A 15,543-nucleotide genomic window follows, 5' to 3' on the forward strand; every position below is an offset into this window, starting at 1 on the left:
CATGGAGATGCTTTATGGCCACAAAGGGGCAAGAAGGCCTCTTCTTCCTCTCCCAGAGCCAGCAGAATTATACCTTCCTCTGCTTTATCTAACGGGTTCCAGGTAATATTTTGTTTGAACAAAAGAGTTCCACTGCTAACTGCCTGACCAGGTGGTCTTTAAGATAAGCTTTATGACAAACAGAATTCTTAACCAAGACCATATGAAATGTGAGGCAGAGCAGATCACCTTTCTCCAATCCAGGAGCATTCTGTACTCTCTGGACACAGCAAAAGCCCTCATTCCTGCCTACAACTTTCCTCCAACTCCATCCCCTTCTGATTTTTCCATGTGAACTCACCTTAAGCCCATTAACTGTACTTTCTACTCACCTTCCATTCCCCCTTCTTCTTGACCTTCTTTATCACATCATGCATAATCTCTAAAAAAGGAGAAAGAGAGAGAGAGAGAGGAAATTAATGTAATATCAAAGACTTCTACACCTCTCTGTTAGATAAGGTCATTTCCCACCTTAGGCTTTGTGTTTCTGAATCATGCAATTCACCAACTGGTTTACTGAGCCATAACCAACCCACCATAAAAATAGTTCTCAGCTGGGCATGGTGGCTCACACCTGTAATTGGTGCTAGGGATTCAGTGATGAACAAGTTAGCACTTTGGGAGGCTGAGGGGGCAGATCACCTGAGGTCAGGAGTTCGAGACCAGCTTGGCCAACATGGGGAAACCCCATCTATACTAAAATTACAAAAATTAGCCAGGCATGGTGGTGCATGCCTGTAATCCCAGCTACTCGGGAGGCTGAGGTTGCAGTGAGCCGAGATCACACCACTGCACTTCAGCCTGGGCGACAAAGCAAGACTCTGTCTCAAAAATTGAAAAAAAAAAAAAAAGTTCTCTTCCTGTCTCCTTAATTCAGTGGTTTTCAAACTTTTTGGTCTCATAACTTCTTTACGCTCTTAATTATTGTATTGGAAACTAAACTGAGAAATTTTTAACAATATTAATTCATTTAAGATAATAAACTCATATGTTACATTAATTGCATTTTAATGAAAAATAAATATATTTGTCATAATAAAACATTTTTAGGGAGACAGCTGGGATTGTTTTACATTTCTGCAACCCTCCTTAATGTCTGGCCTCATAGACATTCTCCTGTCTACTTCTGGCTTCTCCCATCTGCTTCTGCAGCCAGTATGTCCTGAAACATATAACATCTGGGAAACTTCGCTGTGCCCCGTGAGAGAATGAGAATGAAGAGGCAAACCACATCTTGGTCTTAGTATGAAGATAGTTTTGACCTCATGAACCCCCAAAAGGGCTCAGATTTGAGAATCACTGCCTAAAGTTAAGTGGGTAAAGGCTGTGACAATGCCTCAGGCCACATGAGCCCTCCTCAAGCTCTAAAAACAGATGTGAGGAGCAGTTGTGAAATGTTCAAAACCCTGAGCACATCTCCAGAGCACTCTTATCCCCAAATCACCATTTTAATGAGCCCCGTTACCTAGAACACCACACACACACACACACACACACACACACACACACACCTGACCAGCTGTGGAGGCTCCATAGGAAAGTCCACTCTTGCTACTCTGTAAACCTGAGTAACACACACCTGGAGCAACTTGAAGGGCAAGAGCTGTTGTCAGCACGTATGGTTCAGACAGTTAGACAATTCTCTAGGGCTCGATGGTTCCTAAATCTGCTTTTGACTATCTTCAGTAATCACTGAATCACAGTAATCACATACATACACACACACACACACACACACACACACACACACACACACAGCAGTAAACTTGGAAAACACAGAAAAGTATAAAGGAAAAATTCTGGCCAGGCACAGTGGCTCACACCTGTAATCCCAGCACTTTGGGGGGCTGAGGCGGGTGGATCACCTGAGGTCAGGAGTTCGAGACCAGCCTTACCAATATGGTGAAACCTCATATCTACTAAAAATACAAAAATTAGTTGGGCATGGTGGTGTGCACCTGTAATACCATCTACTCAGGAGGCTGAGGCAGGAGAATTGCTTGAACCCAGGAGGTGAAGGTTGCAGTGAGCCAAGATTACACCACTGCACTCCAGCCTGGGTGACAGACCCAGAGCCAGACTCCATCTCAAAAAAAAAAGAAAACAAAAAATTCAATGTATTACTCTTGTGCTTAAAAAACCATCAGGCCAGGCACGGTGGCTCATGCCTGTAATCTCAGCACTTTGGGAGGCCGAGGTGGGTGAATCACGAGGTCAGGAGATCGAGACCATCCTGGCCAACATGGTGAAACCCCGTCTCTACTAAAAATACAAAAATTAGCTGGGCATGGTGGTGCATGCCTGTAATCCCAGCTACTTGGGAGGGTGAGGCAGGAGAGTCACTTGAACCAGGGAATCGGAGGTTGCAATAAGCCAAGATCGTGCCACTGCACTCCAGCCTGGTGACAGAGCGAGATTCTGTCTTAAAATAAAAAAGATAACGGCCGGGCGCGGTGGTTCATGCCTGTAATCCCAGCACTTTGGGAGGCCGAGGCGGGTGGATCACGAGGTCAGGAGATTGAGACCATCCTGGTTAACGTGGTGAAACCCCGTCTCTACTAAAAATACAAAAAATTAGCTGGGCGTGGTGGCAGGTGCCTGTAGTCTCAGCTACTCAGGAGGCTGAGGCAGGAGAATGGCGTGAACCCAGGAGGCGGAGCTTGCAGTGAGCTGAGATCGTGCCACTGCACTCCAGCCTGGGCAACAGAGCAAGACTCCGTCTCAAAAGTAAATAAACAAATAAATAAATAAATAAGATAAAAACAAAACAAAACAAAACAATCAGGCCGGGCGCGGTGGCTCACACCTGTAATCCCAGAACTTTGGGAGGCTGATGGGGGTGGATCACTTAAGGTCAGGAGTTCGAGACCAGCCTGGCCAACATGGTGAAACCCTATCTCAAATAAAAATACAAAAAAATTAGCCAGATGTGGTGATGCGCACCTGTAATCCCAGATACTCAGGAGGCTGAGGCACCAGAATCGCTCGTACCCAGGAGGCAGAGGTTGCAGTGAGCCGAGATCTAGCCACTGCACTCCAGCCTGGATGACAGAGTGAGACTTCGTCTCAAAAAAAAAAAAAAAAAATCTAAAAGAAAAATTATCCGTAATCATGTCAACTTGAAATGCATAATTAACATTTTAGTTTTATTTCATACTAGCTTTTTCTATGCACTTTTACATAGTTAAGATCATGTTGGCCACGTGCGGTGGCTCATGCCTGTAATCCCAGCACTTTGGGAGGCCAAGGCAGGCAAATCACTTGAGCCCAGGAGTTCGAGACCAGGTTGGACAACATGGTGAAACCCCATCTCTACAAAAAATACAAAAATTAGCCAGTCATGGTGGCATACACCTGTAGTCCTAGCTACTCAGGAGGCTGAGGTAGTGGGACTGCTTCAGTGAGAGGCAAAGTTGCAGTAACCCAAGATCATGCCACTGTACTCCAGCCTGGGTGACAGAGGGAGACTCTGACTCAAAAAAAAAAAAAAAAAACATGCTGTAGATATATAATTTTATATTATGCTTTTTTCACTTAATGTACTCAATTCACCCATTTTAATAAAAACACTTTCTAGGATTTTAAGGCCTGAATAATTGTTCATGGTCAACAATATTCCCAATAGCCATTTAGATTACTTCGCATGTTTCAGTGTAGTGAAAAACTAGAAACCAATATATCCATAATAGGGCAGTGGTTAACTTAATTAGGTTACATTTGTACAATGGAATACTATGAACCCATTGGAAATAATAATATGGGAAAATATGTACTCATTCTTTCAGGCTTTCACTCAATAAGCATTTGTTGAGTAACCACTACTTGCCAGCCATTGTGCTAAACCCTGTGAATGAACAAGATACTGTGCTGCTCAGCTCCTGTGGAGCTGCTGCTCTAGGGAAGGAGGCAGCCACTAACTGAAAAGAGCAATTGCATCTTCTCATAAGTGCTCCGAATTAAATAAATAAGGTGCTACGATTTTTAAAAAGGGTGTGGGCAGCCTACTTAAATAGGGGGTCAGGCAAGGCCACTCTAAGCAAGTTGGACCTGACGAGGAAGAAGTCAGCCAAGAACTAGGAAAAGGAGAAGGAACAGTACAAAGTCTTGTGGAAAAAGGAAAATGAGATTGACATTTTCTGGGAACTGAAGATGATATACGCTGAGGTTGGAGGCCGGATCATACAGAGCTTCGTGGTCTTTGATAAGGAGTATGATTTTATCTGAAAGGCATTGGAAAGCCATGGAAGGTAAGGATGTAATCTGATGTGCTACAGAGAGACAAGAAGGAGGGGGCAAGAATGGAAGCAGGGGGTGGAGTCAGGAGGCCTTTCCAACAGTCCAGGCATGACAGTGGCAGAGGAGATGGTGAGAAGTGGGCAGATTTGATATACACTATGGAGGTAAAACCAACAGGGCTAGCTGATACACTGGATGTGGCAGAAAAGAAAAGAAACATAACCAACTCCCAGATTTTTGGTTTAAGCCAAGAAATTGATGTAGAGGCATTCAGAGAGTTTCAGAGGAAGGAGAACTGGTCTGTAGGAGAACATCAGGAGTTCTATTTTAGTTGTTTTAAGATTGAGATGGCTAAGACACATTCAAGGGAAGACGCTGAATAGGTAGCTAGAGTTAGCTCTTGGGCTTGGAAGCACAGCCTCAGCTGGAGTGAAACACTGGGGACTTATCAAATAGAGGCAGGAGGGAAGGCTGCAGAAAATGACTCTGACAGGAGCAGTGAGATGGATGGACATGGTCTTTGTGGACCTTGACGAGCGTTTCAGTGAAATAATAAGAATGAAGCCAGACTAAAATGGGAGAGGAGGAAGACAAGACAGACAACAACTCTTAAGAAGTTTTGCTTTGGCCGGGCGTGGTGGCTCACACCTATAATCCCAGCACTTTGGGAGGCCAAGGCGGGTGGATCATGAGGTCAGGAGTTCGAGACCAGCCTGACCAACATGGTGAAACCCTGTCTCTACCAAAAATACAAAAATTAGGTGGCGGGCCTGTAGTCCCAGCTACTCGGGAGGCTGAGGCGGCAGAATTGCTTGAACCCGGGAGGCGGAGGTTGCAGTAAGCCAATTCTCGCCACTGCACTCCAGCCTGGTGACAGAGCAAGACTCTGTCTCAAAAAAAAAAAAAAAAAAAAAAAAACAAAAATTAGCCGGGCGTGGTGCCGCGTGCCTGTAATCCCAACTACTCAGGAGGCTGAGGCAGGAGAATCGCCTGAACCTGGGAGGTGGAGTTTGCAGTGAGCCGAGATCGTGCCACTGCACTCCAGCCTGGGTGACAAAAAAAAAAAAAAAAGGAGTTTTGCTTTAAAAGGTAGCAGAGAAAAGGCATAAAAACTAACAGGGTAGATAAAGACATGGATGCAAGGGTAGGATTTGTTTGTTTTTAAAGATGTGAAAGATTATAGCATTTTTAGTGACGCTGGCAATAAGTCAAAAGGGAAGGGGAGAGTGACGATGCAGGAGAGAGGATGGAGTAATGAAAGACTGAGGTCCCTGAGGAAGAGGGAGGAGTTGGAGCTGAGATACAAGAGGAAAGCTTGACCTGTGACAGGAGGCATCCTGTGCGAAGGAGAGGAAAGCCACAGATGGGCTTGGAGACACGGTGGCAGAGGTGAGGGGTTTCCCTGTTGGAGATGAAGTCATTGGCTAAGAGTGGGGAAGGGGTGTTATATATGGAAGCTTTGAAGAAAGAAGGTATCATATATCTTCCCAGAGATTGGGAAAGTCAATTTACTGTGGAAATGTTTTAGCATTTACAGACAGTACTAAGGACTAATTTGACGGTCATGACTGTGAATTTAAAGTTAAACCAGGCAGCTTAGTAATGTTTTTTCCCAATAATGTTCGGCTGTCCAGGTGCAAGAAAGGAAGGCTGGTTTCAACTAAGGTTAGAGTTTTCATATATGAGTACAAACGAGGAAGAAAATGCTCAAAATATATGGCTAAGGGTGAAAAAAGCATGCTACAACTATTTTTAAAGCAGATATGCATAGGAAAATTAGAAAAACTCATACCAAAAGCTTATTTTTGTGCAATAAAGTTATAATTAACCTTTACTTGCCAATTTGTGCCTTCCAATGTTGTCCCAAGCTTTCTGCATAAGAAAAATGCTCTCAAAATAATGTGTCAGTGACCATCTTTGTGGCCAGGGCTTTTCTTAGCACAAATTATTCCGTTAGGGTAGCTTTCTGAGTATGGAATAAATTGGTAAAACATCTAAATGTTCTGGGGTCCTGATAAACTCTGCTGAATTACTTTCCAAAATTCTGTCTCCCACCCTCACCAGTACTATGTGACTCTCCACATTAACATACTAACTGATAAAATATCTTGAGGTTTACTTATTTTAATCTTTGCCACAATGACAGCAGAAAACAGTATAGTTCACTCTTTATTTGAATGTATTATATTATTGAGGATGAATATATTTTCTTGCCACTAAAAATTAATATAAATTCACTGAAAAAAAATTACACTTAAGTTGCCTTTTGATAGGGAAAGGCAGAGATATAATCAAAAGATAAAACCAAGTACTACAAGTGTTAAAAGACACATATAAATTACCACTGCAGCTGCCACCATTCCTAGGAAGTTATTTCCTTTCCAAAGTTCTCAGGGCATATGTTTGTCCTGGGTATTGTTAACAGCCAATTCTAATCCTGCCCTACATTTTTCTAATCCAATACCGAAAAGGAAACAAGGATTAGAGCTCAGTTTAGCATTAAGAATCAAGTAGCTTGGGCTACCTCCTCACAATCCCTGGCAATCTCATTTCATCTCCTTCCTAAGTCCTCTTCATGTGGAGAGAAACAATGAAGCCTTCTGAAGTGGGTCCAGCCAGGAGGTCTTACTTCCGCATACCAAACCATGTGTATCTACAGCCAAATGCCTGCTCCACCACCCAGCTAGTCTACGGGGATGTGTTTAAAAGACCGGAGCAGCTTCAATTCCTCCGTAATACTGAAGACCCTGGTGGACTCTGCTTCCCTCATGGCCAAATGAGTAAGAAAGCAGGTCCCTTCTCAACCACATCCTCTAGGTCCTGGGTGACTCCCAACCTTGGCAAATCTCTGCCATGTCCTGAGAAAAATGGCCGGTGGTCTAAGATGATCTGGGACATCTTCAAATGCACCCAATATTTCAACTGGAGTCCCAAAACACAGGCTCCAGGGATCGCTACAGGGACTGCTCAAGGCTTGCAGCTCCCTATGAAGCCCCACCCTCACAGCCCAGGAGGGACTCACAACTGCCCTCCACAGTGACATATGCCAGATGCCCGATGCCCTGAGCCCAGGGCACATGCAAACACCTGAAGTAGCGTGACTAATATTAGATGAGCCAGAAGCTTAGGAGAAGTGCAACCAAAGTCAACACCACAGGCGATTCCAAGATTCCACACAGTAGCCCCAGAGCACCACACTGCCCAGGACAGAGGCACCAGGATCCACTTTCCCCAGGTTGGGAGAAGTTGCCTTCATGCTGCTGAGGGAACTAAGAGAGTCCAACCTCAGCCCACAACTCCCTGCCTCTTTTTACCAATCCAGAGTACAGGGAATTTCCAGAGTTATTCTGACTCAACAGTAGACATTCTTCTAAAAGGCATCCTCTTGACTGAACTCCAGGGGTCTGAGGGGGTAATGCTGGCTGCTCAAGCAGAAATCACCCCCAAAAATGCCCAAGGAAGCGCTAAAGTTAGACCAGGGCTGACATCCAGGTTCAGGCATTTGCTGGCTGTGTGACCTTGGGACTTTTTTTTTTTGAGAAGGAGTCTCCCTCTATCGCCCAGGCTGGAGTACAATGGCGAGATCTTGACTCACTGCAACCTCCACCTCCCGGGTTCAAGTGATTCTCCTGCCTCAGCCTCCCTAGTAGCTGGGACTACAGGCACACGCCATCACGCCCAACTAATTTTTGTGTTTTTTGTAGAGACAGGGTTTCACCATGTTGGCCAGGCTGCCTTCGAACTCCTAACCTCAGGTGATCCACCTGCCTCAGCCTCCCAAAGTGCTGGGATTACAGGCGTGAGCTACCGAGCTACCGTGCCTTGCCAAGTTTAAAACATTTTAAGTTTCAGTTTTCTCATCTGCAAAATTAAAATTATAATACTCTAATAGCCTGTTGTGAAGATTAATGAGATAAAATGCTTACTTAGTCCAGTGACACGTATGAGGCACTCTGCAAAAGGCACCTCTTGTGACATCACTATAAAAGCATATTATTCATACAAAGGAAGAAGAAAATTATGAAATATAACTTCTACCAATCAATATTTTTAACATAATATAAAAATCCTCTTAAAAGGAAACAAATGTGGCCGGGCACAGTGGCTCATGCCTGTAATCCCAGCACTTTGGGAGGCTGAGGTGGGTGGATCACTTGAGGTCAGAAGTTTGAGACCAGCCTGGCCAACATGGTGAAACCCCATCTTTACCAAAAATACAAAAATTAGCCAGGCATGATGGTGGGTGCCTGTAATCCCAGCTACTTGGGAGGCTGAGGCAGGAGAATTGCTTGAACCTGGGAGGCGGAGTTTGCAGTGAGCCAAGATCACGCCACTGCACTCCAGCCTGGGCAGCAGAGTGAGATTCTGCCTCAAAAAAAAAAAAAAGGAAATAAATGTTTAAAATAGTTTTTAAATAATCACAAAGATATTCAGATAGCAAACTACATGGATATTTCACCAAAAATTTCAAAACTTCTCTGACCTGCGGTAAATATATGAATACATTTTTGGAATAATGGCACTATAGCACCAATGTATACAAATCCTAAATGAAAATATAAAGTTTGGCCTGGGCAACATGGCAAAAACCCGTCTCTAGAAAAAATACAAAAATTAGCTGGGTGTGGTAGCTCACGCCTGTAGTCCCAGCTACTCAGGAGGCTGAGGCAGGAGGATCCCTTTGAGCCTGAAAGGCAGAGACTACAGTGAGCTAAGATGACGCTGCTGTACCACTCTAGCCTGGGCAAGAGTGAGACCCTGTCTCAAACTAAAAAAAAAAAAGAAAGAAAGAAAATATAAAGTTGAACATAAGGACCCCCGTCCCCTTCTGAGAGGGCAGAGAGTGGCCCCTGGCTATCTGTGAGTTAATCTGAAGCACAAGCAGAGGCCGATAGAAAGTCAAAGGCATTTTAGTCACAAAAGGGCACACAGGTCTGTATTTTAAAATTGTTATTATTTAACATGTATCCAAAAATTCAGTCAGATTAGAAAATAAAATGAGTTACAATATTAGTAATAATGATATATATCTGCAGAAATCAAAATGATTAGCAACATTAAAACATTTAGTAAGGCAGCAGATAAGAAATAAATACATAAAAATCAAGAGGACTTTTTACACAGCAGCAATAACCAGATTGTAGGAAGAGGGCTCACTCTTTACCAGTTTACACTGGGCTGGGACTCGGCCTCCGAAGGTTCAATCTACGGCTGGAAATTCTGCTCTGGAGCAACATGTCTAGGTAGTCTTCCTCTTTCCTGACAGCAAAGACAGCAACCAAGTTTCTCTGAATGTCTCGTGTGGGGCTGAAGGGTCTCCTTGATAAACAACTGCATTTTCCCAGGTGGAATAAGTTAATGTTCAACAAGATTGCAGGAAATGGTACAAATACTTGAAAACAAGCCTTCCAAGTACTCTCAAGGTTCCTTTCTTGGAAATATCATTTATACACACACTATTGGTAACCTAATTATAAACCACTTTAACTTTTTGCCTTTACGTAGTTCTTTTTTTTTGAGACGGAGTTTCACTCTTGTTGCCCAGGCTGGAGCGCAATGGCATGATCTTGGCTCACTGCAACCTCTGCCTCCCCAGTTCAAGCGATTCTCCTGCCTCAGCATCCCGAGTAGCTGGAATTACAGGCATGTGCCACCACCCCCAGCCTATGTAGTTCTTAATAATAAAAAAGTAGCACATTCTTGTAAAAAAAAATCAAACAATAGATTATATAAATACAGGGTGAAATTTCCCTCCTTCCCCCTACTCTTGCGGGGAAAACAGCCACTAACAGTTTCGGGTGTGCCCTTACAGATCCCTTCCTGGGCACATACACCCAGGTGTGGGGAGGTATGCACATGTACACAGCTCTTTGGTTGGGATATTACACGTATACACATTGTTCTGCAATTACATTTTCTACTCAATATATTATAGACTTTCTCTTGTATCATTTCACACAGACCTACCACATGCTTTCAAACTACATAGCATTCCATAGTATGAACATACAATAATTTGCACAAATCTCCTTAAATGTATTCATAAGACAGTCTCTACTTGGAGACCTGCTGATTTATTCCAATCAAATTAGTGAGGACTTTATTGTAAACATAAACACTAACACAGGAGGCTAATAAAATTTTTTGATCTATGTCACCTTGTAGCCTGGGGAGGCAAAGTAATTTTCAACTATTCTTCTTTGGGGCTTGAAAACTTTAATATTGGAAAGAACCTCAGAGATCAGCTAAGGCCAGGTTCCAGGTCCCAGGTCTCAGGTCTCAATTTGGGGATTGAGATACTCCCTGCAGAAGACAGCCATCTGGAGTGGGTAAGCCACTAATTGGTCACTCTAGCATGAGCAGAAACTGTTCTCTGGACCCCTGTCCGCATGTTCTTCCCACTGCACATGTCGTCTCTCTGGCGCTAGCATGGGCTAGACTCTGACACTGAACCCAGCTGTCCTTTGTTGTGCTACATTGCTATGATCACCTTGACAGAGTAAAGCAAAGGGATTCAAATGGGTTTTGGAGCCAGATGGTTAAAGTTCAAATCCCTGCTTCTCCACTCATTAGCTGTGCCTTTGGGCAAGTTATTAAATCTCTGTGTGTCACAGTTTCTCCATCTGTAAAATGGGAAGGACCGCAAATGTCTCATAGGGGTATCGTGAGGATTAAATAAGTGACTGCCTGTACAGCACTTAGCTTAGTGTTTACAACAGTACTTAACCCTGTTGGCTATCACTGGCCCTATTATCACCTATTTTAAATAATATTTTTACGTTCCTAATAAGGAAGAATCTAGTGATTTATTGTTCCTCCATGGGGTTTGTAATATGTCTCCTGTCTTCTAATTTTTTCTCTGCATACATTTTTTCTCATCTATTCCACAATATTTATTGAACACCTGCTATGTGGCAGACATCCTTCTAGGCATCAGAAAGACCATGATGAGCAAGCTAAACAAAATGCCTACACTCTGGTGTGGAAGGGAGAGACTGCCTATAAACACAAAGAAATAAACACCATCGCCTCGGAGAGGGATCAGTGCTCAAAGGAAATTTAACAGTTTAATGAACTGGCTGGGGGCTTGGAAGAAGGTCCACCATCTGATAATTCCCCTACTGCTAATTTTTTAACCAGTGTCTGATTGAGATATTACAACCTTAGCCAAAATTTTTTCAAAGCTCTTATAAAGAAAAAACTTGGCGGGCACGGTGGCTCACGCCTGTAATCCCAGCACTTTGGGAGGCCGAGGCGGGCAGATCACAAGGTCTGGAGTTCGAGACCAGCCTGGCCAGCGTGGTGAAACCCTTTACTAAAAATACAAAAATTAGCCAGGCATGGTGGTGTGAGCCTGTAGTCCCAGCTACTCGGGAGGCTGAGGCAGGAGAATCACTTGAACCCGGGAGGCAGAGGTTGCAGTAAGCCAAGGTCGTGCCACTGCACTCCAGCCTGGATGACAGAGTGAGACTCCGTCTCAAAAAAAAAAAGAAAAGAAAAGAAAAAGTCAGCCGGGCACAGTGGCTCACATCTGTAATCCCAGTACTTTGGGAGACTGAGGCGGGCAGGTCACTTGAGGCCAGGAGCTTGAGACCATCCTGGCCAACATGGTGAAACCCCATATCTACTAAAAATACAAAAATTAGCTGGGTTTGGTGGCAGGTGCCTGTAATCCCAGCTACTAGGGAGGCTGAGGCAGGAAAACTGCTTGAACTTGGGAGGCGGAGGTTGCAGCAAGCCAAGATTGCACCACTGCACTCCAATCTGGGCAACAAAGCAAGACTCCTCAAAATAAAGAAAAAACTCAATCGTTAATTTACTCTCAATAACAAAAAAAATGCCCATAATAATAGCAATATCTGAAACATATTGAAGGTTGACTACATGTGAGAGAGTTCCTCATGTGTTTTACATATATCATCTCATTTAAAGCTCCCAGTAGCCCTCAGAGGTCAAGAATTATAGCACCCTCATTTTACAAAGTAAAACACTGACGCTCAGAGACACAAAGTATCTAGCAATTGCACAATAAAATGCACATAACCACTTGAAGGCAATAGAGGATACAAGCAACATATAAATCAATGTATTTACCTCAAAGAATTTACAGTCCAGTCTGAGAAAGAAGGAATTACACCTTAAGCGCAGTAAGATAAAAAGGCACTGGACCATCATGCACTGCTGGTGAGAATGTAAAATGGTATAGCTGATGTGGAAAACAGGCCGGCAGCTCCTCAAATAACCAAACATAGAGATCCAGCAACTCCATTCCTAGGTATATATCCTAAAGACATTAAAACGTATGTTGGCTGGGCGTGGTGGCTCATGCCTGTAATCCCATCACTTTGGGAGGCTGAGGCAGGTGGGTCACCTAAGATCAAGAGTTCAAGATCAGCCTGGCCAACATGGTGAAACCCTGTCTCTACTTAAAATACAAACATTAGCCAGGCATGGTGGCAGGCACCTGTAATCCCAGCTACTCGGGAGCCTGAGGCAAGAGAATTGCTTGAACCCGGAGGGCAGAGGTTGCAATGAGCTGACATAGTGCCACTGCACTCCAGCCTGGGCAACAGAGTGAGACCCTGTCTCAAAAAATAATAATAAATAAATTTTAAAAATAAATAAATAATGTATGTCTACACAAAGACTTGTACATGAATGTTTCTAGCAGCATTATTCATAATAACCAAAAAGTGGAAACAACTCAAACACCCACTGACGGGTGAATGGGTAAGTGCAGTATATCCACACAATGGAGTATTATTCAGTCATTAAAAAGGAGTGAAGTACAATAAATGTTGTAAGACCAAATAACCTTTAAAACACACTAAGTAAATGAAGGCATTCATGGCTGTGCGCGGTGGCTCACACCTGTAATACCAGCACTTTGGGAGGCCAAGGTGGGCGGATCATGAGGTCAGGACATCGAGACCATCCTGGCTAACGCAGTGAAACCCCATCTCCACTAAAAATACAAAAAGTAGCCAGGCGTGGTGGCGGGCGCCTGTAGTCCCAGCTACTCAGGAGGCTGAGGTAGGAGAATGGTGTGAACCCGAGAGGCGGAGCTTGCAGTGAGCTGAGATTGCACCACTGCACTCCAGCCTGGGCGACAGAGAGAGACTCCGTCTCAAAAAAAGGCAGGCAGTCATAAAGGACCACATATTGCGTAACGCCATTTAGATGCAATCTCCAGAAAAGGTACAGCCATACAAATTGAAAGGAGATTAGTAGTTGCCTAGAGCAGGAGAGATGGGGGGTTTAGGGGTTACATATAAGGACTATGGAGTTTCCTTCTGGGGTAATTGAAAGTGTTCTAAAATTGATTGTGATGATGGACACACTGTTCTATGAATAGACTAAAAGCCATTGAATTATACACTTTAAATGGGTGAATGGTATGGTATGTGAATTATATCCCAATAAAGCTGTTTCTAAAATCATTAGAGAATTTTAGATAAAAAATTAAAATTCAAACTCAAAAAACTGGCTGGGCACAATGGCTGTAATCCCAACACTTTAGGAGGCCAAAGTGGGATCGCTTGAAGCCAGGAGTTAGAGACCAGCCTGGGCAACAAAGCAAGACCCTGTCTCTAGAAAAAATTTTTAAAAACAAAAACAAAACAAATGCAGTTATGCTTAATATAAAACTGTTCCATAGTGCCTTCATTTGAAGACAGTAACTCTATCAACTATTAGTTATCTAGAATAATTTACTATAATTTTATATCTAAATTGTATTTGTGGGAAGTGGGAGAGACCAAAATAGAGATCTCAAATTGTCAGCCACAGGGCAAGCACTGGGTATCACTCCCTGTAACTGTTGAATGACAACTAATTAGCCTGGTTATAATCTGAGAACATCTCTATTTAGGTTTGATTTTTGGGTAATGGGTAGTGAGAAAAAAGGGTGAGGGCTAATTGTTTGGAGTTGTCACAAGCTTTAAAACGTGTAGAGATGGGTTAACAATGATTTGATTACATCGGCCTACTGAGCACACCCAAAGATTGCATAAGACTCAAATGTCCAACGCTGTAACATACAAAACCTGGGTTACTGCCAATATCCGAGAGAGTGCCTGATGATAAATGCCTAGTATCCGAGAAACCAAATCCTAACCCCGGGTCCATAAAGATACTGGGTAGGGTTACAGAAATGACTATTTACTTTCTCTTTCAAGAGAGACTCCCATTTTTTATTTTATATCCCTGTTTTATAAGGTTTGGAGCCAAAAAGTGAAGGAGCCAGAAAATCTCTAAGCAAAGACTCACTAACCTTCAAAGTGATTAGTAAAAAAAAATCTCAGCCATGGCAGGGCGCGGTGGCTCACGCCTGTAATCCCAGCACTCTGGGAGGTGGAGGCGGGTGGATCACCTAAGGTCGGGAGTTCAAGACCAGCCTGACCAACATGGAGAAACCCCATCTCTACTAAAAATACAAAAAATTAGCTGAGCGTGGTGGTGGGTGCCTGTAATCCCAGCTACTCGGGAGGCTGAGGCAGGAGAATCACTTGAACCCGGGAGGTGGAGGTTGCGGTGAGCCGAGATCATGCCATTGCACTACAGCCTGGGTAACAAGAGTGAAACTCTGTCTCAAAAAATAAATAAATAAATAAATAAAAATAACTTCAGCCAGGCGCAGTGGCTCACACCTGTAATCCCTGCACTTTAGGAGGCTGAGGTGGGTAGATCACCCGAGGTCAGGAGCTTGAGACCAGCCTGACCAATATGGTAAAACTCCGTTTCTACTAAAAAAATACAAAATTAGCCAGGCATGGTAGCTCATGCCTGTAATCCCAGCTACTTGGGAGGCTGAGGCAGGAGAATCACCTGAACCCGGGAGGTTCACCTGAACTGCGGGAGAAGTTCAGGTTCAGGTTCACCTGAACCCGGGAGAATCACCTGAACTGCGGAGGTTGCAGTGAGGCGAGATCACACCACTGCACTCTAGCCTGGGCAACAAGAGCGAAACTCCATCTCCAAAAAAAAAAAATCTCAAACCGGGGCTAGTGGAGATGAAAAATAGGAGTTCCTAGGTATATGTTAGAGGCAGCAGTCACCTCCCCTCAGTTCTAAAGGGAAATTGTTTCTTCCTTATGTTGCCTGAAACAACGTTCCTTGGATAAAAGGAGCTGTGACGTTACAAAATACACACAAATGGAAAAATCAATCAAAAGTGGAAATCCAATAATTCATATCTTCTTAAAATCAACAGCTTATTGTCATCAACACTATTGAGTTATGTTGATATTTTGAACCAAAAATACCAAA

At 43.5% G+C, this 15,543-nt stretch overlaps 1 protein-coding gene across 3 annotated transcripts in view; it reads right to left on the minus strand.

Annotated features, from left to right (window-relative positions):
* The window catches only part of STXBP1 (syntaxin binding protein 1), an 80,140-nt gene that overhangs the window by 40,286 nt on the left and 24,311 nt on the right, over positions 1-15,543 (minus strand). For 2 of the 3 annotated variants that reach the window (XM_034929105.3, XM_034929104.3), the window contains exon 2: positions 372-421. In XM_034929105.3, the coding sequence (XP_034784996.1) occupies positions 372-421 (50 nt within the window). Of the gene's footprint in view, positions 1-371; positions 422-9,439; positions 9,459-15,543 lie in introns of those variants that run through there. The other variant, XM_063594187.1, reaches the window with a different exon arrangement.

This window comes from Pan paniscus, chromosome 11 (genome assembly GCF_029289425.2).
Source record: "Pan paniscus chromosome 11, NHGRI_mPanPan1-v2.0_pri, whole genome shotgun sequence".
Lineage (NCBI taxonomy): Eukaryota > Metazoa > Chordata > Mammalia > Primates > Hominidae > Pan > Pan paniscus.